General features: G+C 46.3%; 1 protein-coding gene across 2 annotated transcripts in view; it reads left to right on the forward strand.

Annotated features, from left to right (window-relative positions):
• The first annotated feature begins 246 nt into the window (after positions 1-246).
• The window catches only part of LOC135042599 (epidermal growth factor receptor kinase substrate 8-like), a 421,293-nt gene continuing 395,601 nt past the window's right edge, over positions 247-25,938 (forward strand). The window contains exons 1-3 of one of the 2 annotated variants that reach the window (XM_063955034.1): positions 247-613; positions 12,390-12,465; positions 12,582-12,652. In XM_063955034.1, coding sequence (XP_063811104.1) covers positions 569-613; positions 12,390-12,465; positions 12,582-12,652 — 192 coding nt within the window. In that variant the 5' untranslated portion in view covers positions 247-568. The remainder of the gene's footprint in view (positions 614-12,389; positions 12,466-12,581; positions 12,653-25,938) is intronic. The other variant, XM_063955035.1, reaches the window with a different exon arrangement.

Below are 25,938 nucleotides of genomic sequence, written 5' to 3' on the forward strand. Positions count from 1 at the left end.
ATTCTCAGGCAGTATCCTTTACCCACTAGGCAGGGCCGGATTAACAATGGGGCGGATGGAGCTGCAGCTCCAGGCCCCCCATTGAAAATAGGCCCACAGGACCGCAAAACCGACCTGCAGACGTCCCAACCACACCACGCACGGCCTATCTTAAACTCTGCGGGGTCTGAATCCTCCTGTCACTGCTCCAGGAGGCCGGCCCGCATCCTATGCTCCGCCCCCGGTCTCGACTGTAGCTCCGCCCCCTCATCAGGTAACAGAACAGTTATGGCTCATTCAGACTCTGGCTGGGCTGCTGGTAAATTCTGTGTGTGTCCCACTCCCGGTCTGTAGCTCCGCCCACCAAAATCGGGGCGTGGCCAATGCAAGGTCAGCGGGTGACTGGTCAGGGACAAGCTGTATCCAGCACTCAGTACATCAGCTGCTGTGCTGTGCCCAATGGACTGTTCTGCTGCTGTAACGCTGAGGAGATTCCTGATCTGTGCAGGAACTCCTCAGCAGTGTCTGCTGTGTTCCTGTTGGCTGAGTGACACATCATACACTGACTGCCCGGGCATGAGGCTGAAGAATGAAATTGCAGGCAGAAGTACAACCTGAACACACACGGAAAATGGTAAGTGTAGTGTCAGTGTGTCACACACTATTATGCAGTATGTGTATAGTCTGTACAGGGTAATCACTTTTATAAGTGTGACCTCCCTCCTTCCTGACCTACAGTACATTTGCCTTATATTTCTGTCCTCTGGATGTAGCAGCCCCTCCTTTAACCCCCCCTAGCTGCCTTTTCTGCAGTATGTATAGGTATATATACCATGCATACACAGGGCCGGCCGACACACATGCAAGGTACTGTACGCGGCCACATAGAGCCGCGTACAGTAGAGGGCGCTGTTACAGACAGATCACCATATCCGCGGGCACTGTACAGTGACACATATATTATATAGTATGTGATAACATGATGAGGCAGCAGCCGCAGCCTGGGGAATCCTAGAACCGAGTGTGCGCTTTCCTGCCGGCGGCAATAGCACATCTGGGAACCATGACACATACGGGACCCTTCAGCACATGTACAGTATGACTGCTTTCCATAACTTCTACCGCTCTCTAGCTCCGTGTATGTGACAGCCAGACCGGGGGGGTGTAGCGGAGCTGTCTCATCCTCAGCAGCTATTATACAGTGATCCCTGCTTTCCAGGCCTCTCTCTCGCCAACCAGCCAATAGGAGAGCTGACTGCAGCAGGAGAAGCTGCTAGTGTACAGTACACCCTCCCACCTGCTGTGACTCTCACTGACATCTGACAAGCCGCAGGTACTGGATCTGCTGAGCTGCTGTCTGTCACAGGTTATATATACTGTACAGTATAGGCTGTTGCTGCTGCTCAGTAATAATGTCCCAGGTCTGTGTGACTACAGTATGAACAACTATGCAGAGTAAAATGCAAACCCTCCAACGGGTGTGGTATGCATGACCTGCAGTCGTCACAGGTTCTATTCCCATTCTATAGGTGTCATGGACACCCACGAGTGGGAATAGTCCCATTTAGTAGACATGCCGACCGTCGGGATTGTGAGAGTGCGGGATGTAGGGGGATGTGTTGTGTTCGGTGGTCTCATGACCACCGGTCACATACCTACATCCCCCGCCAACAGGACCCTTTTCTTCACTGTGCCCCTTGTCCCTGTATTATGTGTGTGTGTCAGTGTGCCCCTGGTCCCTGTATAATATGTGTGTCAGTGTGCCCCTGGTCCCTGTATAGTGTGTGTGTGTCATACTTGCCTACCCTCCCGGAATGGCCGGGAGGCTCCCGAAAAACGGGTGACCCTCCCGCCCCCCCGGAAGAGCAGGCAAGTCTCCCGATATCCGCGGGTCACCCCCTGCCCGCCGCCCACTTAACGAGTAAAGTGGGCGGTCCGGGCAGGCGATGACGCGATTCTTGTTGAATCGCGTCATCGTAACCACGCCCCCTGCTGTATAATGTCGGTAATCGCGGCATTACACAGCGGGGGGCGTGGCTTAAATGATGTGGTCCAGAAGCCACGCCCCGTTCCACCTCTGACCCGCCTCCGTTCCGGCTCTGGCCCGCCCCCCTGTCACGTCACCTCACTGCCCGTCCCCCCTGCTGAGCCGACGGGCTGCTCTCTCCCGGAGAGAGCAGCCCAGAAGTCGGCAACTATGGTGTGTGTGTGTGTGTGTGTGTGTGTGTGTGTCAGTGTGCCCCTGGTCCCTGTATAATGTGTGTGTTAGTGTGCCCCTGGCCCCTATATAATGTGTGTGTGTGTGTGTGTGTGTGTGTGTGTGTGTGTGTGTGTGTGTGTGTGTGTGTGTGTGTCAGTGTGCCCCTGGCCCCTGTATAATGTGTGTGTCAGTGTGCCCCTGGTCCCTGTATAATGTGTGTGTGTGTGTGTGTGTGTGTGTGTGTGTGTGTGTGTGTGTGTGTGTCAGTGTGCCCCTGGTCCCTGTATAATGTGTGTGTGTGTCAGTGTGCCCCTGGTCCCTGTATAATGTGTGTGTGTGTGTGTGTGTGTGTGTGTGTGTGTGTGTGTGTGTGTCAGTGTGCCCCTGGTCCCTGTATAATGTGTGTGTGTCAGTGTGCCCCTGGTCCCTGTATAATGTGTGTGTGTCAGTGTGCACCTGGTCCCTGTATAATGTTTGTGTGTAAGTGTGTCCCTTGTCCCTGTGCAGTGTGCGTTCACCTCTACACCCTGTCCCAGCATCCAGGTACAATCACCCCTTCACCCTTTCCCTACAGATGTGTGTGCTTGTAACTTTGCCGCTTCATGCAGCTTATCTTGGTGCTGCCACACAGCATAGCGCCTGCAGTACAATAGCCAGCAGTCATGTGTGTACGCACGCTCCCACTCACTCCGATGGACCCAGCTGTGAGATCTCCTGGTAGCGGGAGCACAGCCTTTCGCTATCCACATTAATGTAGTGCTGCTTGCTCCTCCTTCCAGGTGTGGAGCGCTCCACGCTACCCGCAGCATCGTTTTGCTTACTTTCGGTTTGTTTTGCGGTGAGTATGTACGCATGCCAACAAAAGTACATTGTACTGCCGTTTATAGGGAAAGCTGTATAAGGGCACATCTGTATATCCCAAAACCCTCACTACTATCGCTTTTCCCTGCATCCCGATACCCTCACCCCTACAAAAAATAGGCCCTTCATAAATTTCAGCTCCAGGCCCATATGGACCTTAATCTGGCACTGCCACTAGGGCCAGGATGTGATGGGAATCTTCCCCTAGGGTGTCACGTTTGCCCAGAAGGTAGCCCTAGCTATACTCAGGGATCCTGCAGATAGCGTGCACATTCTGGTACACTACTCAGACCGGCGATTGTGTCGGCATGGGTTTATAGCGCGGTGGCAGCGTGGACAGGTACCTTATCAGCAGAGATTGAGACCCTAATATGTATATATATATATATATATATATATGTGTATATATAGAGATATATATATATATATATTAAAGATGCTGTCTTAAGAGATATGTATATATAAAACATGCCCAAAGAGACATGAGTATACTGGGTCCTAGAGTCAAAGCTATGTCGATTTCTGCTTGACGTGTCCTGTAGAATATGCAATGGACAGATAATACCGAATTAAGAGGCATATGGAAGGCTGAGGATTGTGTGGAGAGGGGTTCTCGGGCCTGCTCTCCACAGCTATAGCTGGTAATTCTGATAATTTGCCTTATATTCCGACACAGCCTAGGAAAGCACGACATTATCAAATGCAGCCTTTCGAATAAAGAAACAAGAAAGTCCGAGGTGCATCCTTTCTTGCCAGAGGCGGGGGCAGAGGAAAGAATCTGCACAACACAACTACTTCCCAGGAACAGAAGTCCTCCCCGGCCTCTACAAAAATCCACTGCATGTCGCTGGGGCTCCACAGGCGGAGCTAGGCCCGGTGGGGGCACGCCTTCGTAAGTTCAGCCACAAGTTGGTTCACTCCCTGTTAGATCCCTTGGCAATATATATTGTGTCTCAGGGATACAAGCTGGACTTTGAGAAGATGCCCCCTCACCGACGGCCCTGCCGGCTTCCCCCCACGAGAGGGAAACAGTGTTAACTACAATTCACAAATTGTATCTTCAACAGGTAGTGGTCAAGGTTCCCCTCCTTCAACAAGGAGGGGGTTATTATTCGACCATGTTGTAGTCCCGAAACCAGACGGTTCGGTCAGACCCATATTGAATTTAAAATCTCTGAACATATACCTGAATAGGTTCAAGTTCAAGATGGAATCACTAAGAGCGGTCATTGCAATCCTGAAAGGGGAAGATTTTATGGTGACTTGGGACATAAAGGATGAAGACCTTCATGTCCCCATTTATCCACCTCATCAGGCGTACCTCAGAATTGCGGTACAGGTTTGTCATTACCAATTTCAGACGTTGCCGTTTGGTCTCTCCATGGCCTTGAGAATATTCACCAAGGTAATGGCGGAAATTATGGTGCTCCTGCGGAAGCAAGGTGTCACTATTATCACGTACTTGAACCTAGACACAGACCAGAAAAGGGTTTATCTCCCGATAGAGAGAGCTCAGGAGCTCGTGACACTGGTCAGGAATCTATTAAAACCAAAACAGGTGTCAGTGCATCACTGCACTCGAGTCCTGGGAAGGAGGGTGGCATCATACGAGGCCATTCCTTTCAGCAGGTTCCATACGAGGACCTTCCAATGGGACTTACTGGACAAGTGGTCTGGATCACATCTTCAGATGCATCGGTTAATCACCCTATCCCCCAGAGCCAGGGTGTCTCTCCTGTGGTGGCTGCAGAGTGCTCACCTTCTCGAAGGTCGCAGTTTCGGCATTCAGGACTGGGTCCTGGTGACCACGGATGCAAGCCTCCGAGGGTGGGGGGCAGTCACACAGGGAAGAAAATTCCAAGGGCTGTGGTCAAGGCAGGAGACTTGCCTTCACATCAATATCCTGGAACTAAGGGCCATATACAATGCCCTAAGTCAAGCGGAGACCCTGCTTCGTGAACAACCGGTTCTGATTCAGTCAGAAAATATCACCGCAGTGGCTCATGTAAACCGCCAAAGCGGCACAAGGAGCAGGGTGGCGATGGTAGAAGCCACCAGAATTCTTCGCTGGGCGGAGAATCACGTAAGCGCACTGTCAGCAGTGTTCATTCCAGGAGTGGACAACTGGGAAGCAGACTTCCTCAGCAGGCACGACCTCCACCCGGGAGAGTGGGGACTTCATCAAGAAGTCTTCGCGCAGATTGTAGGTCGGTGGGAACTGCCACAGGTGGACATGATGGCATCCCACCTCAACAAAAGCTACAGAGGTTTTGCGCCAGGTCAAGAGACTCTCCGGCGATAGCTGTAGACGCACTGGTGACACCGTGGATGTTCCAGTCGGTTTATGTGTTTCCTCCTCTTCCTCTCTTACCCAAGGTGCTGAGAATCATAATGAAAAGAGGAGTGAGAACAATACTCATTGTTCCGGATTGGCCAAGAAGGACTTGGTATCCAGAGCTGCAAAAAATGCTCACAAAGGACCCATGGCCTCTGCCTCTAGGGCAGGATCTGTTGCAGCAGGGACCTTGTATATTCCAAGACTTACCGCAGCTGCGTTTGACGGCATGGCGGTTGGATGCCGGATCCTAGTAGAAAAATAGGGATTCCGGATGAGGTTATTCCTACGCTGATAAAGGCTAGGAAGGACGTGACGGCTAAACATTATCACTGTATACGGCGAAAATATGTTGCTGGGTGTGAGGCCAGGAATGCCTCTACAGAGGAATTCCAGCTGGGCCATTTCCTTCACTTCCTACAGTCGGGAGTGACTTTGGGCCTAGAATTGGGGTCCATTAAGGTCCAGATTTAGGCCCTATCCATTTTCTTTAAAAAAAAAAAAAAATAGCCTTTCTTCCTGAAGTTCAGACGTTTGTAAAGGGAGTGCTGCATAGTCAGCCCCCTTTTGTGCCACCAGTGGCACCTTGGGATCTTAACGAGGTGTTGAGTTTCCTGAAATCTCACTGGTTTGAGCCGCTTAAGACCGTGGAATTAAAATATCTCACGTGGAAGGTGGTCATGCTATTGGCCTTAGCTTCAGCTAGGCGTGTGTCAGAATTGGCGGCTTTGTCATGTAAAAGCCCCTATCTGGTTGTCCATATGGACAGGGCAGAATTACGGACTCGTCCGCAATTTCTGCCGAAGGTGGTGTCATCTTTTCATTTGAACCAACCTATTGTGGTGCCTGCGGCTACTCGTGACTTGGAGGATTCCAAGTTACTAGATGTAGTCAGGGCTTTGAAGATCTATGTAGCCAGGATGGCTGGTGTCAGGAAGACTGACTCGCTGTTTATCCTGTATGCATCCAACAAGCTGGGTGCTCCTGCTTCAAAGCAAACCATTGCTCGCTGGATCTGTAGCACGATTCAGCAGGCTCTTTCTGCGGATGGTTTGCCGCATCCAAAATCAGTGAAAGCCCATTCCACCAGGAAGGTTGGCTCTTCTTGGGCGGCTGCCCGAGGGGTCTCGGCATTACAGCTTTGCCGAGCAGCTACTTGGTCGGGTACAAACACATTTGCTAAGTTCTACAAGTTTGATAGCCTGGCTGAGGAGGACCTTGTGTTTGCCCATTCGGTGCTGCAGAGTCGTCCGCAATCTACCGCCCGTTTGGTAGCTTTGGTATAATCCCCATGGTCCTTACGGAGTCCCAGCATCCTCTAGGACGTTAGAGAAAATAAGATTTTACTCATTAGTAAATCTATTTCTCGTAGTCCGTAGTGGATGCTGGGCGCCCTTCCCAAGTGCGGACTTTCTGCAATACGTGTATATAGTTATTGCTTAATAACGGGTTATGTTAAGTTGGCATCCATTGTTGATGCTCAGTTGTTGTTCATACTATTAACTGGGTAAGTTTATCACAAGTTGTACAGTGTGATTGGTGTGGCTGGTATGAGTCTTACCCTGGATTCCAAATTCCTTTCCTTATAATGTCAGCTCTTCCGGGCACAGTTTCCTTAACTGAGGTCTGGAGGAGGGGCATAGAGGGAGGAGCCAGTGCACACCAGTAGTACTAAATCTTTCTTAGAGTGCCCAGTCTCCTGCGGTGCCCGTCTATTCCCCATGGTCCTTACGGAGTCCCCAGCATCCACTACAGACTACAAGAAATAGATTTACCGGTGAGTAAAATCTTATTTTTCCATTACCATATTGACCTTCAGAATGGCAGAACACTATATAGAAAATGTCAGGATCTAAGATTGGCTTGGACTCGACCATAGCAAAGGTGTTGGTACAGCTTGAAGGTGGATGAAGTAAAGTAGGAGGTCTCAGCAGGTTTCAGTTCGTAACACAAAATATGTATTAATACAAGATACAGGGTATGAGATACAGCAACAGTCTCTATTTTACAAGCAGAGCTAGAAAATAAGATTATGTAGAGAAGGCGGTGTATCCAGTTATAAATATATAATATTAGAACATAAATAGGAATAAAGTTGATACTTTGTAACGTAGTATAAATGGGAGCAATGCTTGAAACTAAGGAATGCAGGATAAACTGAAACAATACCTGAAATTTTGTAATACAGGATGAACAGAAGCAATATTTGAAACTTGGAGTGCAGGATTAACAGAAGCAATACTTGAAATTTGCAATGCACAATCAACTGGAACAATAGGCCTAATTCAGATCCTGTTGGATCTGAAAATCATGCAACGTACTGATGTTTGGGACCCTCCACATGCGCTAGACCCGTACTGCATCTTAGGTGCAGTACTGGGTCACAGATGTATGCAGGTGGTATCTACTTATATCAGATGCCTCTTGTTGCATTACCATACTAGAGCAGCGCTTCTGCTTCCAAGTAAGCAGCAGCAATGCATCATCCATCCACATATTAATTAGGCCCAATACTTAAGGTGTGTACACACTACACGCGGTGAGATTGTTGCTTGCGATTTTGACTATAAAGTCAAAATCGCAAGTAAAGTTAGTGCAGATTGCAAGGTGAAAGTCACCTTGCGATACCGATGCCCGGTCCCGCGAGGTCGGTATCGCAATTCTAGACAGACTGTGCAGGCAAGTCAATTTTGACTATCTAGTATAAAAGTCGGTGTGGTATGGAAGGTCGACCACACTTAGGTTGACAGTGTCTAGGTCAGTAACTATTGGTTGACAGTAACTAGGTCGACAGGGATTCTAGGTTGACAGGGTACTAGGTCGACATGTTCTAGATCTACAGATCAAAAGGTTGACATGAGATTTTTTTTTTTTTTGGGGTGTTGTTTTCTCTGTACAGTGACCAAAAACCCCAATTAGGGCACCATGTCTGCTCGCCATGCTTCGGGCAAGGTGCTTCACTCCACTTCTGCTGCGCTCGGCACAGGTTACTATTCATAGTCCATGTGGATCATTAAGTATGAAAAAGTTAAAAAAATTAAAATTGTGAAAAACTCATGTCAACCTAGACAGGTCGACCTAGTTAATGTCGACCAACAGTGGTCGTCCTAGACATTGTCAACCTAAGTGTGGTCGACCTGGAGACTAGATACCTATAAAAGTATAGTCAAAATTGACACTTAGCCAAAATCGCACATAGCCAGTATGGCAAGCACAGTCATCTAGGCTTGTTATACAGCAGTCCATATCGCATAGTGAGATGAGAATTGAGCATAGCCGAAATCTCACCGTGTGTACACACCTTTAGGCTTACCATACTATCTCCTTAATCTGTGACACTCATGAATTACACAGTTTATATTGCTGATTAAAACCAGGTGAAATGTAGGATGAAATAAGCCAACCGCAGAACTAATGCGATTCAGGTGTGTCCCAATTTAAAGGGTAAGTCTAATAATACTTGAAGCTTGGAATGCAGGATAAATAGAAACATTACTTGAGATTTGCAATGCAGGATAAACTGGAACAACACTCGAAAATGAATTAATGAACCATAAACAGGAGTAAAACTTTAAAGTAGCTAACTGCTACAACTGGATCAACAGACAAGACTAGTCACGTACTCTACTTACAGGACCAGGAAACTCATACAGTTGGAAATTCAATTGTTTCTCTGCGCCGCTGCCACTAGATTACATCCAATGGAGCAAGTCAATTGTTTATCCATTCAGGCATGCTGCACTGCAGGGGAGACACATTTCAGCTCACAGTCCCCTATGCTGGTGAGTTAAAATGTACAATAAGTTACATTTTTGTGATTGCATCCATTAGTTTAGTCAGGTTTAGCTGCTTTACGTGACTAAACCTAGTGCAATTTGTGCGATAAACAGCATCAATTAAATATAGCCACTGCGATCTCCTGTCACTTTAGGCGGGAGATCGGGTGGCGATAAAAACTTAATTCCCCCCATAGAATCAGCCGACATAGCACTGTCAATGGATGATGCACCTGGAGGACTTTAATTATGAAAGCCTTGCAGATTAGATGAGTGATGAATTGCTATGAAGCAGCAGTACTTAGTGCATGAAATGGGTTTTGGAGGTCCAATTTTTATAGATTTATAGCATAAAAGCTGTGGTTTAACTAACATGACTCGTGTGTGTGTGTGTGTGTGTGTGTGTGTGTGTGTGTGTGTGTGTGTGTGTGTGTTTTCAATTGAAAGGAAACAGACAGGAGGATAGATTTTGGTCAGGAATGTACCAAAGCACAATAAATCTCTTTTTTTTTTTTTTTTAAATAGCATGTTTCATTTTACCTAAGAAATATGCTTATATTAAAGATAAACTTATATTAACGCTAATTATTTTTTCAGGTGGCTATTTTCAAATGTATCTTGAGCAAAGCCAATCAATATCTTTGTAGTCTACATAAATAATGTCTTTCTGTTAAATATCATGATTTATGTTTTTTCGAAAAATACTTATTTTGCTTATTAATAATTTAGACAATACTGGCCTCTATTGCTGAATTATGTAATACATATGTAATGTTTAAAACTAATTGTTGTGCATGTGCAGTTTAAAATCAGATAACAATGAGTGAACTATATAACCTCTTACACATGGAGGGATCAGAATGATATCCTGGCTATCGGCGGTGTCAGACATGTATGTGGGTGAGCACCTGGGATCCAGTGATCCTCAAGCAGTACGATTTAGTATAAACACAGGACCCAACTCCTGTCACACAAAAACAAAGGTGTTGTATTTTAGAAATGCTGACTTTGCAAAAATGGATAGATGTTTAAGTGATTCATTGGCTGACTGGAGGAACTTGGAATGAGTGCAGTAGAGGTGGGAAAAACTGAAAAGTGCAATACTAAGGACAACAGACCTTTGTATCAAACGGGTTAGGAAAAGCACCAGGAAAAGGAAGCCAATGTGGTTCACAAAAGAATTATCAACTAGTGTGAAAGCAAAAAAGATGGATTTTAGGAAATACAAACAGACTCAAAATAATAACGACAAAGAGGTGTATCTTGACAGACGGAAGGATGCTAACAAAGTGATCAGATGTGCAAAGGCAGAAGCTGTGGAGAAAATGGCCCAGTCAGTAGATAAAGGGGGCAAAACCTTTTTAATATATAATTGAAAGGAGAAAATCAAATGGAGGAATAATAAGACTTACGACAGTGAGAATTTGGTGGAGGGAGACAAGGCAATAGCAGATCACCTAAATAATTAATTATTTTTGCTGAGTATTTACTACAAAAGGAGAAGGGAAGGGGCCACAGGTAAGTTGGAAGGACATTCATAAAAAATAAGGTAGATGAAAGTACATTTACAGAGGAGAAGGTCCTAACAGAACTTTCAAAACTAAAAGTAAATAAATCAATGGGGCCAGATCGGATACACCCAAGGATACTAAAAGAGCTAAAAGATGTGCTGGTGCACCATTAACAGAATTATTTAACCAGTCACTAAATACAGGTGCCATTCCCGAGGACTGGAAAAGAGCGAATGTAGTTCCACTGTACAAAAGTGGAAGCAAGGAAGAAGCAAGTAACTACAGACCAGTAAGCCTTACATCAGTAGTAGGGAAAGTAATGGAAAAACTATTAAAAGAGAGAGTTGTGGAATATCTTAAATCAAACAACTTACAGGATCCAAAACAGCATGGATTTACTGGTTGGAGATCATGCCAAACAAATGTTATTGACTTTTTTTGACTCTGTGATGAAAATAATAGATCAAGGGGGAGCTGTGGATGTACAGTAGCATATCTATAATTTAGTAAGGCATTTGACATTGTTCCACATCGCAAACTGCTAAATAAACTTGAAAGCATGGGGGTTGATTATAAAACCGTTAAATGTATAATAACCGGGTTGCAAGATAGGAAACAGACAGTATAATAAATGGAGTACAATCTAGGGAGGGAAATGTTACCAGTGGAGTACCCCAGGGATCTATACTTGGACCAGTTCTCTTTAATATCTTTGTTGGTGACATTGCAAATGGTATTGAAGGGAAAGTATGCATTTTTGCAGATGATACAAAGATTTGCAACAGGGTAGACACACCGGGAGTGGTAAAACAAATGAGTGATGACCTAGCTAGGCTTGAGAAATGGTCAATAATGTGGCAACTACAGTTTAATGCTAAAAAATGCAAAATCATGCACATGGGTCTCAAAAACCCAAAGGCTAAATATACTGTACTGTAGTATCAAGGGTACTATAATGGAAACTACTGAGGAGGAAAGGGATTTAGGAGTCACTATTTCAAGTGACTTAAAGGCAGGAAAGCAATGCAATAAAGCAATGAGAAAGGCAAGTCAGATGCTTGGTTGCATAGCGAGAGGAATCAGTAGCAGGAAAAAAGGATTAATAATGCCACTGTATAGGTCATTGGTACGGCCTCATCTGGAATACTGTGTCCTGTTCTGGAGACCATATCTCCAGACGGATATAAATACATTAGAGAGAGTACAAAGAAGGGCAACTAAAATAGTGCATGGCCTACATTACAAAACTAACCTGGAAAGGCTAAAAAATCTTAAAATGTATAGTTTGGAGGAGAGAAGGGAAAGAGGGGACATGATAGAAACTTTCAAATATACCAAGGGTTTTAACAAAGTTCAGGAGGGAAATATTCCTCAAAGGAAGAGAAGTATTAGAACTCGAAGGAAATACACTGAAACTGAATGGAGGCAGGTTCATGGGGAAATTTAAGGAAAAATTACTTCACAGAAAGGGTAGTGGATAAGTGGAATAACCTCCCATCAGAGGTGGTAGAGACTAAGACTGTAGAGCAATTTAAACATGCATATGAATTTCATTACGAATAATTAAGGTTCAAAAAGGGTTGAGATTACCTAAAGGACAAAAAAAAGGGGCCGACTAGATGGGAAAAGTGGTTCTTATCTGCTGTCAAATTCTATGTTTCTATGTAACTGTTTAGATGTTACTATAACATGAACAGTTTACTTATGCAAATTTCATTTCACATCAGGAAGTTTTAAATCATACACTTGAAGGTATTGAGTTTTTTGTTGAAAAAATCAATTTGGATCAAAAGAAAAAAAAAGGTGAGTGAAGTACAAAAACACATAATAAATGATCAAGCAAGTTACAGATTTGTAAATGAATAAGGTTAAAACAAAGACACCTCTAATATTTCTCCTTATCTTTTCTCTTTCCAAAGGAAAAGCAGCAGTTTCAGAAGCAGAATTTATTGATTGTCTTCAAAAGATAAAGTACAGTTTTAATTTAATGGTGAGTAAATAGCCTCAACAAAGGCTACTATATTTTATTAAGCACAGAAATAAATATATTTATACTAGTATCCTGATAGCATAAATTGCTAGCTGTTTTTTTTTCTCCTTTCTGTATGAGTCATATCAGGGCTGAAACTAGGATTTTCGGCATCCGGGGGAAGGCAGTAATTTGCCACCCCAAATAAAAAAATATATATAAATAGAACAGAAAAAATACTTAAAAATTAAAGGTTAAAATTAATAATAATTCAAAGTAATCCGCGCAGATGTGAAACCCTACATTACACTGTACAATAGGGAGAGAGAGAAGAGACAAGAGAGATTGGAGAGAGGAGGCCAGGGTGAGGGAGATAGATGGAGGAGTGGGAGAGAGAGGGGGCTGAGGGAGAGACGCATACCCCGAAGAAGGGCATGTCATTGAAGTCAATGGGGAAAAGCTGCAAAGCCACTGGGGATCAAGTCAGACAGGTATACAGTATGAACAGATACCGCATCAGTGTAAAATACTTTGCTGCATATGCAGTCACATAAAATATTGAGAATATTTAGCAGTCTGTATCACTAACACCATGCTGCATACCACCCAGAAAGTAGAAATATAAAATTATAATTAATAGAAAATGATGCTTACCTGACATGCCTCAGATGAATTCTGTGGCGCTGTACATGGTCTTTCATCTGTTGGCCTGCGCCTCTTCTGATGACAGCTGCCAGCCATGGAGGGGAGTAGAGGAGGCATAGGCACACAGGAAGTAGTAGAGGTACTGATGGGGAAAGGGGCAGAGGCACTCATGGAGGGGGGACTAATGGAGATGCTGGCAGAGGTAAAGATAGCATAGGAACCAGAGGCACAGAGAGAGGTGACAGAGGAACATGGATGGAGATTGTACCAAAGATAACCTGAGCAGAGGCACTGATGGGAAAGGAGCTGAAGCATAGAAGGTGAGGTGCACAGACACAGATGAAGGGGTGGCAGAAACATAGCTGATATAGATGAAAGAGGCACTGCCTGTCCCTCTTAGCTACACCTGCTTTCAGCCAGCACAGCCTCAGCCTCGCTGGCTGCATCTGCTCTTCCTCAAGTATGTCATGTGGCGTGACCGCCTCTGAGGAGAAGGGAGGGAGTGGAAGGGGAAACCCAGCCCAGGATATCATGCTGATGTGATGCCTCCTGCACTGCCTAGGATTGACTTTTCCTGACAGAGCGCAGCAAGCAGGGAGGGCGCCTCTCCAGCCTGGCACCTCCCTGCATTGCTGACTGCGGTGAACGGGTAACGCCAGTCCTGAGTGTCCTTCAGCTCTGTCTGGCCGCTGAAGGAGACAGGCAGAGTTCTCGGCGCCCGGGGCATGTGACACCTTAGCCCCCCTCCTTTCCTAGTTGCGGCCATGGTCATATTCATATTGAAACTCAGCCCATCAGCCCATCAAAATTGATTGAAAAACATAACAGTAATGACAGCATTGGAGCCAGAGTTTTGACTATATAAAGTATATGAAATATACAAAGAATATATTAGACATATCTTAATTTTATTATTCTTATATTTTTTTTATAGTCAAAACTCTGCAGTAAAAAGTCTATGGCAGTATATTCAAGGGCAAAACTTGAATTGCTCTGTCGGCGCCATCAAGTGGCAGCCGGCACACAAAACACTTGATTTCCCCCATAGAGGTGAGGAGCAGCGTTAGACTTTTATTATATATGATAATTCTCATCTGTGATACTTTAGTTTTTAATTCTTATTTTTCATCAAACACTATTAAAATGAGCACTTCTGAAAAGCTGCTCTTTTTGCATAGACAGCTTTTCTGTAGTTAGAGACTTTTCCCCTTCTGCTCTGTCTCGCTGTCTATTTTCAAGCTGTGCATGTGCACCTATTGACGAGTAATGGATATATATATATATATATATATATATATATAAAATATTAGAGATGAGCGGGTTCGGTTCTCAGAGAACCGAACCATACCGGATTTCATCATCCGAGCCCGGATCTGAGTCAGGCTCGGGTTTTCCCACCTTACTCGGAAACCAGAACGAGGCAAAATGTCATCATCCCGCTTTCAGATTCTCGCAGGGTTTGGATTCCATATATGGAACCGCGCGTCGCTGCCATTTTCACTCCAGTCTTGGAGAGTATTGTGAGAGGACGTGTCCTCAGTGTCTGTGTGGGTGGGAAAGTGGGGTGGCGATTCCAGTGCTGTCTTGTACTGCTCAGTCTAGTGAAGTGTCTTATGCTGCATGATTGCATCAGTCCAGCCAGTCACAGTGGTGGTGTCCTCTGCTGCAATATGTCGCCAGTGCTGCTGTATAAGTCCCTTGCACTTGTGCTGTGTTGTCTTGCATCAGACCAGGGGCAGTGTCTTGTGCAGCATCAGTCCAGTGACCAGTCACAGTGGTGGTATCCTCTGCTGCCATATATCCGGTGAAGCTGTATAAGTCCCTTTCAGTGGTGCTGTGTTGTCTTGCATCAGACCAGGGGTAGTGTCTTATGCAGCATCAGTCCAGTGACCAGTTACAGTGGTGGTGTCCTCAGCTGCCATATATCCAGTGTTACTGCCGTATCATTCCAGTGTTACTGCCGTATCATTCCAGTGATACTGGTGTATAATTCCAGTGATACTGGAGTATAATTCCCGTGATACTGGTGTATAATTCCCGTGATACTGGTGTATAATTCCCGTGATACTGGTGTATAATTCCCGTGATACTGGCGTATAATTCCCATGATACTGGCGTATAATTCCTGTGATACTGGCGTATAATTCCTGTGATACTGGCGTATAATTCCAGTGATATTGTCTTATAATTCCAGTGATATTGTGGTATAATTCCTGTGATATTGTCGTATAATTCCTGTGATATTGTCAAATAATTCCAGTGATATTGCCGTATAATTCCTGTGATACTGGCGTATAATTCCAGTGATATTGCTGTATAATTCCAGTTATATTGCTGTATAATTCCCGTGATACTGGCATATAATTCCCGTGATACTGGCGTGTAATTCCCGTGATACTGGCATGTAATTCCCGTGATATTGCCGTATAATTCCAGTGGTACTGGAGTAAAAGTCCAGTCCAGTGGTACTGCCATATAAATCCAGTGGTACTGGTGTATAAATCCAGTGATCCTGCCATATAATTCCATATAAATCCATATAATTCTGTATAAATCCAGTCCAGTGGTGCTGCCATATAAATAAGTTCAGTGGTGCTGTCCTGTGCTGTATATTATTTACTCCAAATAAAGGGGTTATTAATATTTAATACAAATAATTTTCACAGGGTTTGCCCTGTGTGGTGTAGAGGTATTCTCTCCTGTACCGCACATTGTTATATAACTCCAGAAAAATAATGGAGAACAAAACTTTGGAGGATAACATAGGGAAAGATCAAGAACCACTTCCTCCTAGTGCTGAAGCTGCTGCCACTAGTTATGACATAGATGATGAAATGCCATCAACGTCGTCAGCCAAGGCCGATGCCCATTGTGATAGTAGAGGGCATGTAAAATCCAAAAAGCCAAAGATCAGTTAAAAGACCCAAAAAAGAAATTTAAATGGACTGAGGAGAAACGTAAACTTACCTATATGCCATTTATGACACGGAGTGTCTAAGGCCCTGGCCTATGTTCATGACTAGTGGTTCAGCTTCACATGACGATGGAAGCCTTCATCCTCCCGCTAGAAAAATGAAAAGAGCTAAGCTGGAAAAAGCACAGAAAAGAACTGTGCATTCTAAGATGGTATCACAAATCCCCATGGATAGTCCAAGTGTGTTGGCGGTTGCGATGCCTGACCTTCCCAACACTGGACTGGAAGAGGTGGCTCCTTCCACCATTTGCACGCCCCCTGCAAGTGCTAATAGGAGCACCCACATTCCAGTTCCTGATATTCAAATTGAAGATGTCACTGTTGAAGTACACCAGGATGAGGATATGGGCATTGCTGGCGCTGAGGAGGAAGTTGACGATGAGGATTCTGATGGTGATGTGGTTTGTTTAAGTCAGGCATGAGGGGAGACACTTGTTGTCCACTGGACGAAGAAGCCCATTGTGATGCCTGTGCAAACTACCAAAAAAGCCACCTCTTCGGTGTGGAATTATTTCTCCTCAAATCCGGACAACAGGTGTCAAGCCATCTGTTGCCTCTGTCAATCTGTAATAAGTAGGGGTAAGGATGTTAAACACCTAGCAACAACCTCCCTTATACGTCACCTGCAGCACATTCATCAGAAGTCAGTGTCAAGTTGTGAAAGTTTGTGTAAGAGTGTAAGTAGTCCACTGACACCTAAATCTCTTCTGTCGCTTGTACCCAAGCTCCTGCAAGCCACACCACCAACTCCCTCAACGTCAACTTCCTCCTCAGTCAGGAACCTCAGTATTCCTGCAGGCCATGTCACTGGCAAGACTGAGGAGTCCTCTCCTAACTGGTATTCCTCCGGAGGATCCTTGAGTAGTACACCTGCTGGTGCTGCCACTGATGTTGTTGCTGCTCGGAGTCGATTATCATCCCAGAGGGATGGTGGAAGACTACTTGTACTACTTCCAGTAAGCAATTGACTGTCCAACAGTCCTTTTGTGAGGAAGATGAAATATTACAGCAGTAATTTTTTTGCAAAGCGGATAACTGAGGCTTTGACAGCTATGTTAATGTTAGATGTGCGTCCGGTATCTGCCAATAGTTCAGTGGAACTTAGAAAATAGTTTGAGGTACTGTGTCCCTGGTATCAAATCCCATCTAGGGTCCACTTCTCCAAACAGGCGATACCGAGAATGTACAGAGACGTCAGAAAAAGGGGATCCGGTCTGAAGATCGACAGTGTCTATGTCGACAATGTTTAGGTCGACCACTATAGGTCGACAGTCACTAGGTCGACATGGATGGAAGGTCGACAGGGTTTCTAGGTCAACATGTGCTAGGTCGACAGGTCTAAAGGTCGACATGAGTTTTTCAATTTTTTTTTCTTTTTTGAATTTTTTCATAATTAACGATCCACGTGGACTACCATTGGTACGGTAAAGTGTGCCAAGCGAAGCGGTAGCGGAGCGAAGGCACCATGCCCGAAGCATGGCGAGCGAAGCGAGCCATGCGAGTGGACGCGGTGCACTAATTTGGGATCCCGGTCACTCTACGAAGAAAACGACACAAAAAAAATATCCTCATGTCGACCTTTAGACATGTCGACCTAGCACATGTCGACCTAGAAACCCTGTCGACCTTCCATCCATGTCGACCTTGTGACTGTCGACCTATAGTGGTCGACCTAAACATTGTCGACCTAGACACTGTCGATTTGATGAACCACACCCCAGAAAAAGTGTCCTCAGTGTCCTACAAAATGCAGTTGTCCACTTAACCATGGACATGTGGACAAGTGAAACAGGGCAGACTAAGGACTATATGACTGTGACAACCCACTGGGTAGATGTATGGCTTCCCACAGCAACAACAGCAGCGGCACCAGTAGCAGCATCTCACAAACGCCAATTCGTTCCTAGGTAGGCTACGCTATGTATCACCGCTTTCCGTAAGAGGCATACAGCTGACAATCTCTGGAAACTGAAGGACAACATTGCACAATGGCTTATCCCAATTAGACTCTCCTGGGGATTTGTGATATCAGACAACGCCACCAATATTGTGCAGGTATTATATCTGGGCAAATTCCAGCACGTACCATGTTTTGCACATACAATTAATTTGGTGGTGCAGAATTTTTTGAAAAATGACAGGGCATGCAGGAGATGCTATCGGTGGCCCTAAAAATTGCGGGACACTTTCGTCATTCAGCCACCGCGTGCCGAAGACTGGAGCGCCATCAAACACGCCTAAACCTGCCCTGCTATCACCTGAAGCAAGAGGTGGTAACGAGGTGGAATTCAACACACTATATGCTTCAGAGGATGAAGGAGCAGCAAAAGGCCATTAAAGCCTATATCTCCACCTCAAGCACAGTGGAGAATGATTTCCGTCTTGTGCAAGGTTCTCCAAGCCTTTGAACTTGCCACACGTGAAGTCAGTTCAGACACTGCCAGTTTCAGTCAAGTCATTCCCCTCATCAGGCTTTTGCAGAAACAACTGGAGAAATTAAAGGAGGAGCTAAGACGGAGCGATTCCGCAAAATATGTGGGACTTGTGGATGGAGCCCTTCATTCGCTTCGCCAGGATTCACGGGTGGTCAATCTGTTGAAATCAGAGCACTACATTTTGGCCACCGTGCTCGATCCTAGGTTTAAAGCTATGTTGTATCTCTCTTTCCAGCAGACACAAGTCTGCAGAGGTTCAAAGACCCGCTGGTGAGAAAATTGTCAACTCAAGTGAATGTTTTAATGGTTAGCATTACTGCCTCACAGCACTGAGGTCATGGGTTCAATTCCCACCATGGCCCTAACTGTGTGGAGTTTGTATATTCTCCCCGTGCTTGTGTGGGTTTCCTCTGGGTACTCCGGTTTCCTCCCACAATCCCAAAAAATACTGGTAGGTTAATTGGATCCCAACTAAAAAAAAATTAACCCTAGTATAAATGTGTGTGTGTAAATGTGATAGGGAATCTAGATTGTAAGCTCCACTGGGGCAGGGACTGATGTGAATTGACAAATATTCTCTGTGAAGCGCTGCGGAATATGTGTGTGCTACAGTATATAAATAACTGGTAATTAATTAATTAACGTGACCCGTCAACAGCTCCTCCTTCACTTTCTCACACAACTGGGGCTGCAGGGCAGTCAGGAGTGAGTGCTGACATCTGGTCCAGACTGAAGGACTTGCCAACAATTACTGACATGTCTACTGTCACTGCATATGAAAGAATGGTGGAGGATTATATGAGTGACAGCATCCAAGTAAGCATGTCATACGGTCCGTACGTATACTGGCAGGAAAATGAAGCAATTTGGATGCCCTTGCACAAACTGGCTATATTTGACCTAAGTTGCCCACCCTCCAGTGTGTACTTAGAGTGTTTAGTGCAGCCGGTAACCTTGTCAGCGATCGGCGTAGGAGGTTACTTCCACAAAATGAGGAGAAGATGATGTTCATCAAAATGAATTTTCTGCTGCGGGGTACACTGGGCTCCACAGGGAATGACATTGGGGTGTAGAGTAGGATCTTGATCCGAGGCACCAACAGGCTAAAAGCTTTGACCTTCTTCCCAGAATGCATAGCGCCGCCTCATCTATAACCCCGCCCCCGTGCACAGGAGCTCAGTTTTGTAGTTTGTGCCATGCAGTGCAGGCATACAACAGGTGGGCTGCTTCAGCAGCCCTCAGAAGAGCTTTTCTAAGTGAATATTGAAGACTTCAAGGGCTGCAGCAGAGTCAGACATCTCCTGCTGCAGCTCCATCACCTCCCCCAGCGGCTCTGTATACTCCCGCGCCCTGGTTGCCGGGTACTTACAGCGGAGGCTCCGGTTTTCATCAGTCAGACACACACACCACCAAAGTTCTCCAGGATCTTGTGGCCATACTTAGGGAGGAGGTAATAGGGTCCCCCAGGCGAGACCCGCAGGAAACCGCAATCCGGCTCGGCCGGTGGGAGGTGGGCCGCGAGCATTGGCGTGGACACTGTGGCAGTACAGGGACCCCACTAGACCACCAGGGCAAGCGCACAGGTCAGATTCTCTCTAAAATCCGTTTGCTAAGGCCTGCAGTACCCAGTCGTGAAGTCCAGCAAGGGGATAAGGCTCTGACCTGTAGCCCCTCCCCCAGCCCCAGGGCGCCATTTAGAGTAAATGTTCCCACCCTGGAGCTGCATCTTTCCCTCACTCCCTGTCAGCGTTTGGGCACCATTACACAGAGCTGCGCTGATCCTTGGACTGTTTGAGCAAATCCTCCTCTGTAAAGACGTCTGCATGTCAACGCTGTGCATTTTACAGGACACTTAAGTATTCTACATGTCTGCTGACAGTGTTAGTTAAGAAACAGTGCATCTAGTCAGGGTTATTTAGTACAAGTACCCTGTGATATACATCCAGTCTTTACTGTGCATTAATACTGTATATCTATTGAGTGTATAGCTATACTTAGTCTTGCATTGTATTGCTTGTCCAGTGCAGTTTTATTGCATGTCATAATTTCTTTGTTGTACAATGTGACTATGTGTGTGTGCATATAGCTGCTGCGTGACTTCCATTTCGTGTATCTCACTCAGATTGTTATCCCTAAATTCTGTAACCTGAGGGGGGCTAAGTGCGTCAGGTTCAGGGCCGGATTGGCCATAGAAGTCACCGGGAGTTTCCCCGGGGGGCCGATTGGGCCGTGGGGCCGCCTGTCCTACGCGGCCCCGCCCCCCTCTGCGTTACCAGGCAGGCACAATACCTGCATAATGTAATACAGTCTGCGGCCGCTGTCAGGAGAGCCGGCCCCGCAAATCACCATCTCATGCTGCCCCCCCCTTCCCCTCAACAGCTTATGCCTGTGTGCGGCCACGCCCCCCCCCCACCCCCCGCACGGCACGGCACCAGTCACCTAGTCACCAGTCACCTAGCTGCTTCGGCCAATGGCCGCTATCAGGGGAGCCGGCCACACCCCCCCCCCATGTCATCTGCTTATGCCTTGCTGCAGCGGCCGCTATCAGGAGAGCCGGCCACACACCCCTCCACATACTCTGCTTATGCCTTGCTGCGGCCACAGAACCGGCCCCGCCCCCCCCTCTATGTCACTTGCTTCATTGTGGGCAATGCAGCGGCCGTTTTCTAGTCAGCGGCCCCGCCCCCAACCGGCTGACCTGAAGAGGAGGTCCGCGCGCCAAGCGCCACAGACGTAATCAGTGCGGACCTTGCAGGAAGAGAAGGTGCGGCCGCGGTGGGTGCACACATTCTACAGTAGGAGAGGGGAGGTGGTATGACTCGTGTACAGTGCTCTGGAGGTGTGAGGTGTAATTTTATGGGTGAGGTGTAATTTTGTGTTTGGGGGGTAAGGTGTAATTTTGTGTAGGGGGGGTGAGGTGTAATTTTGTGTAGGGGGTGAGGTGTAATTTTGTGCTTGGGGGGAGTGAGGTGTAATTTTATGTTTGGGGGTGTGAGATGTCATTTTATGGGTGCAAGGTGTAATTTTGTGTCTTGGGGAGTGAGGTGTAATTTTGTGTCTTGGGGTGTCAGGTGTAATTTTATAGGTGTCGGGTGTAATTTTATGTCTGGGGATGTGAGGTATCATTTTATATCTATGAGGTGTAATTTTATGGGTGTGAGATGTAATTTTGTGTCTTGGGGAGCGAGGTGTAATTTTGTGTCTTGGGGAGTGAGGTGTAATTTTATGTCTTGGGGTGTCGGGTGTAATTTTATAGGTGTCGGGTGTAATTTAGTGTCTTGGGGTGTGAGGTGTAATTTAGTATCTTGGGGTGTGAGGTGTAATTTAGTGTCCTGGGGTGTGAGGTGTAATTTTGTGTCTTGGGGTGTGAGGTGTAGTTTTATGAGTGTTGGGTGTAATTTTATGTCTGGGGGTGTGAGGTGTAATTTTATGTCTGGGGGTGTAAGGTGTAGTTTATGGGTGTCGGGTGTAATTTTATGTCTGGGGGTGTGAGGTGTAGTTTTATGGGTGTCGGGTGTAATTTTATAGGTGTCGGGTGTAATTTTATGTCTGGGGTGAGGTGTAATTTTATGTCTGGGGTGTGAGGTGTAATTTTGTGTCTTGGGGTGTGAGGTGTAATTTTATAGGTGTCAGGTGTAATTTTGTGTCTGGGGGTGTGAGGTGTAATTTTATGTATGGGGGTGTGAGGTGTACTTGTGTCTGGGGGTTTAGATGTCTGCGGCTAACCGCAAAGTTAATTGATGTCACCCACAAGAGTGACCTCAATTAACCTCCCGATTATCCGCAGACCGCAATTTTCCCACCATTGACTATAATGGAGGACTGCTCCGTCTGATTGACAGGCCAGGAGCGCTCAGCCAATCAGGAGAGTGCTATGACGTAATGCTCCCTGATTTGCTGCCAGGTCCTCTAGTGACAAGGGTCACAGTGGGGTCCCGGCCTTCAGGGAAAGGGGATCCATGTGTAAACATGGATCACCTTTAGTGCATTGGACCAGGTTTCTCGCTTTTTTATTTTTTTGGTGCAGTGTGCCTCAGTGCTCTCTACCTGGTGCAATGTGTCTCAGTGCTTTCTACCTGGTGCAATGTGTCTCAGTGCTCTCTACCTGGTGCAGTGTGACTCAGTGCTCTCTACCTGGTGCAATGTGCCTCAGTGCTCTCTACCTGGTGCAATGTGCCTCAGTGCTCTCTACCTGGTGCAATGTGCCTCAGTGCTCTCTACCTGGTGCAATGTGCCTCATTGCTCTCTCCCTGGTGCAATGTGTCTCAGTGCTTTCTCCCTGGTGCAATGTGTCTCAGTGCTCTCTACCTGGTGCAGTGTGTCTCAGTGCTCTCTACCTGGTGCAGTGTGTCTCAGTGCTCTCTACCTGGTGCAATGTGTCTTAGTGCTCTCTACCTGGTGCAATGTGTCTCTGTGCTCTCTACCAGGTGCAATGTGTCGCAGTACTCTCTACCTGGTGCAATGTGCCTCAGTGCTCTCTACCTAGTGCAGTGTGTCTCAGTGCTCTCTACCTGGTGCAGTGTGTCTCAGTGCTCTCTACCTGGTGCAATGTGCCTCAGTGCTCTCTCCCTGGTGCAATGTGTCTCAGTGCTTTCTCCCTGGTGCAATGTGTCTCAGTGCTCTCTACCTGGTGCAGTGTGTCTCAGTGCTCTCTACCTGGTGCAGTGTGTCTCAGTGCTCTCTACCTGGTGCAATGTGTCTTAGTGCTCTCTACCTGGTGCAATGTGTCTTAGTGCTCTCTACCTGGTGCAATGTGTCTCTGTGCTCTCTACCTGGTGCAATGTGTCGCAGTACTCTCTACCTGGTGCAATGTGCCTCAGTGCTCTGTACATGGTGCAGTGTGCCTCAGTGCTCTCTACATGGTGCAGTGTGCCTCAGTGCTCTCTAACTGGTGCAATGTGTCTCTGTACTGTCTACCTGTTGCAATGTGCCTCAGTGCTTTCTACCTGGTGCAATGTGTCTCTGTGCTCTCTACCTGGTGCAATGTGCCTCAGTGCTCTCTACCTGGTGCAATGTGCCTCAGTGCTCTCTACCTGGTGCAATGTGCCTCAGTGCTCTCTACCTGGTGCAGTGTGTCTCAGTGCTCTACCTGGTGCAATGTGTCTCTGTGCTCTCTACCTGGTGCAATGTGCCTCAGTGCTCTCTACCTGGTGCAATGTGCCTCAGTGCTCTCTACCTGGTGCAATGTGCCTCAGTGCTCTCTACCTGGTGCAGTGTGTCTCAGTGCTCTCTACCTGGCGCAATGTGTATAACATGCTCTATCTGGCGCAATATGTATAACGTGCTCTACTTGTCGCAGTGTGTATAGGAGGTTCTACCTGGTGCATTGTGCACTACTGTGTGGTGTAATGTGAATTGCCACTGTTATGTGGCCACGCCCCTTCCACATGAAACAACGCCCCTAAATTTTTGACGCGCGCCTTCGGCGCGCACTGTCCATACTTTGTCCTGTGGGAATGGGAGCACCAAGCATTATAGTATGTACTGTACGGAATTTTGCCCTTCTAACTTAAAAAAGTGCCCTTCCGAATGAAAAATGTGCCCTCCCTGTGATCAGCACCCTGCCCTAAAAATCCTAGAGTGAACACTAGCATGATCTGCCTTTTGTTGGTGTAACTCTGCCTACATTATATTTTGAAGCAGTAATCCCGCCTACTTTTGTATTGGTCCCGCCTACAGCTGATTTGATGCCGCCCACAAGGCCACTTCTAGAATTTTTTCCAGGGCCACTTTTATCTCCCAATCCGTCCCTGGTCAGGTTTATTAGTTCATATAGGTGTTTCACAGGATATGCTTATTGTGTATTTTTCTCTTTATGTTTTTTAGTCACCATATTTTTCTTGAATCCTCTGTTTGTGCTGATACACTACACAGGGGGTTCTTGTCAGGTATTTAGCTGCTGATATTGTACTGGGTTGCCTTGAATTGAGCTTTCAGATATATCAGCTACAAGGGGCAACTGAGCTGGGGCTGATCCCACATTGCGTGGTGGTGATGCTGCAGACATGTTGGAGGGAAACATAGCAGCAGAGGGTTCAGGTTCTGGGGATTCCTTACCCCCCCCCCCCCCCTCCAGTGGGACCGTAGCAATGGTGGTTCAAAATGACCCACCTTGGGCTACTTTCTCTATGTTGTTAGGTACGCTAGTAACTAAACTTACGCCCCCTATGGGACCTCATGTGCCGGTACAACCGCTTATGGTCCATGCGGTTAATCCGCCATGTTTTAATAGAAGGGAAAAGGGAAAAAGGGGGAACTGTTGCACTGGAGTAATCGTGTCTATCTCGTATGGATATGGACGGATATGCCCCTAATCTTAATGCTATATCAGTATATCTTAGACCTGGAGAGACATTGTGTAGCCAATAATCCCCCACTATATCAAGTGATTATGTAGTCAGACACAGATAAAATGTTAATTGTAATTATACATGTAGCATGCACTCTATCAAATGATTATATATATAACATGCACTATATGTGATCCGCTTTCAATGTCTGTTATTTTAATGTGATTTGTATCTGCCTGAACACTGTAAAGAATTCCCACAGTGTCGAGTAATTGTATCGTCAGACACAGATAGAAACATTTTCATATGTTATAGGCTCATATAATAACGACAAACGACAGGAGAGATCCCTTATCTGGAATCTTGGTATAATCAAACGTCCTACTATCCGAGCATGTATAAATGACAGTTATGTAGCCAGGAATCCCCCACTGTAGCGGATGGTTAGATAATCAGACATAGACATATGTGTATCTCAATCAGACACGCAGGGGTGTAGCTTCCTATTGGCCAGAATGGCACTCGCCAGGGGCACCAGTCAAGGAGGGGCACCATTCAGAGGTGCCACCCGTGGGCAGTAGGTACTATAGATTCACTTTTAGAGGAAGCAGCTATCCCCCCACCCCAGTGTAGTTCCTCACCAGCATGGATGCCCAGTAATGATCACCGCATGCAGCAGCGGCTGCTGGGAGCTGTAGTTTACAGTATGTAGAGTTTCTTGTCTGTATTGTGGTGTGGTGCTGGACCCTGGTGCCAATTACAGTGCCTGTTGCTGCATTCTTTGATCATTAATGGGCATCCCTGCTGTTGAGGAACTACATGGGGGTGGGGGATAGCTTCCACCTCTGAAATGGAATCTACCTAAAAGTGCTTCCTTTAATAGTAAAATCAACATGGGGGAATATGTGTGTCTGGCACTGTGGGGGCATATGTGTATTTGGCACTGTGGAGGCATGTGTGTAT

This window comes from Pseudophryne corroboree, chromosome 2 (genome assembly GCF_028390025.1).
Source record: "Pseudophryne corroboree isolate aPseCor3 chromosome 2, aPseCor3.hap2, whole genome shotgun sequence".
In the NCBI taxonomy this organism is placed as follows: Eukaryota; Metazoa; Chordata; class Amphibia; order Anura; family Myobatrachidae; genus Pseudophryne; species Pseudophryne corroboree.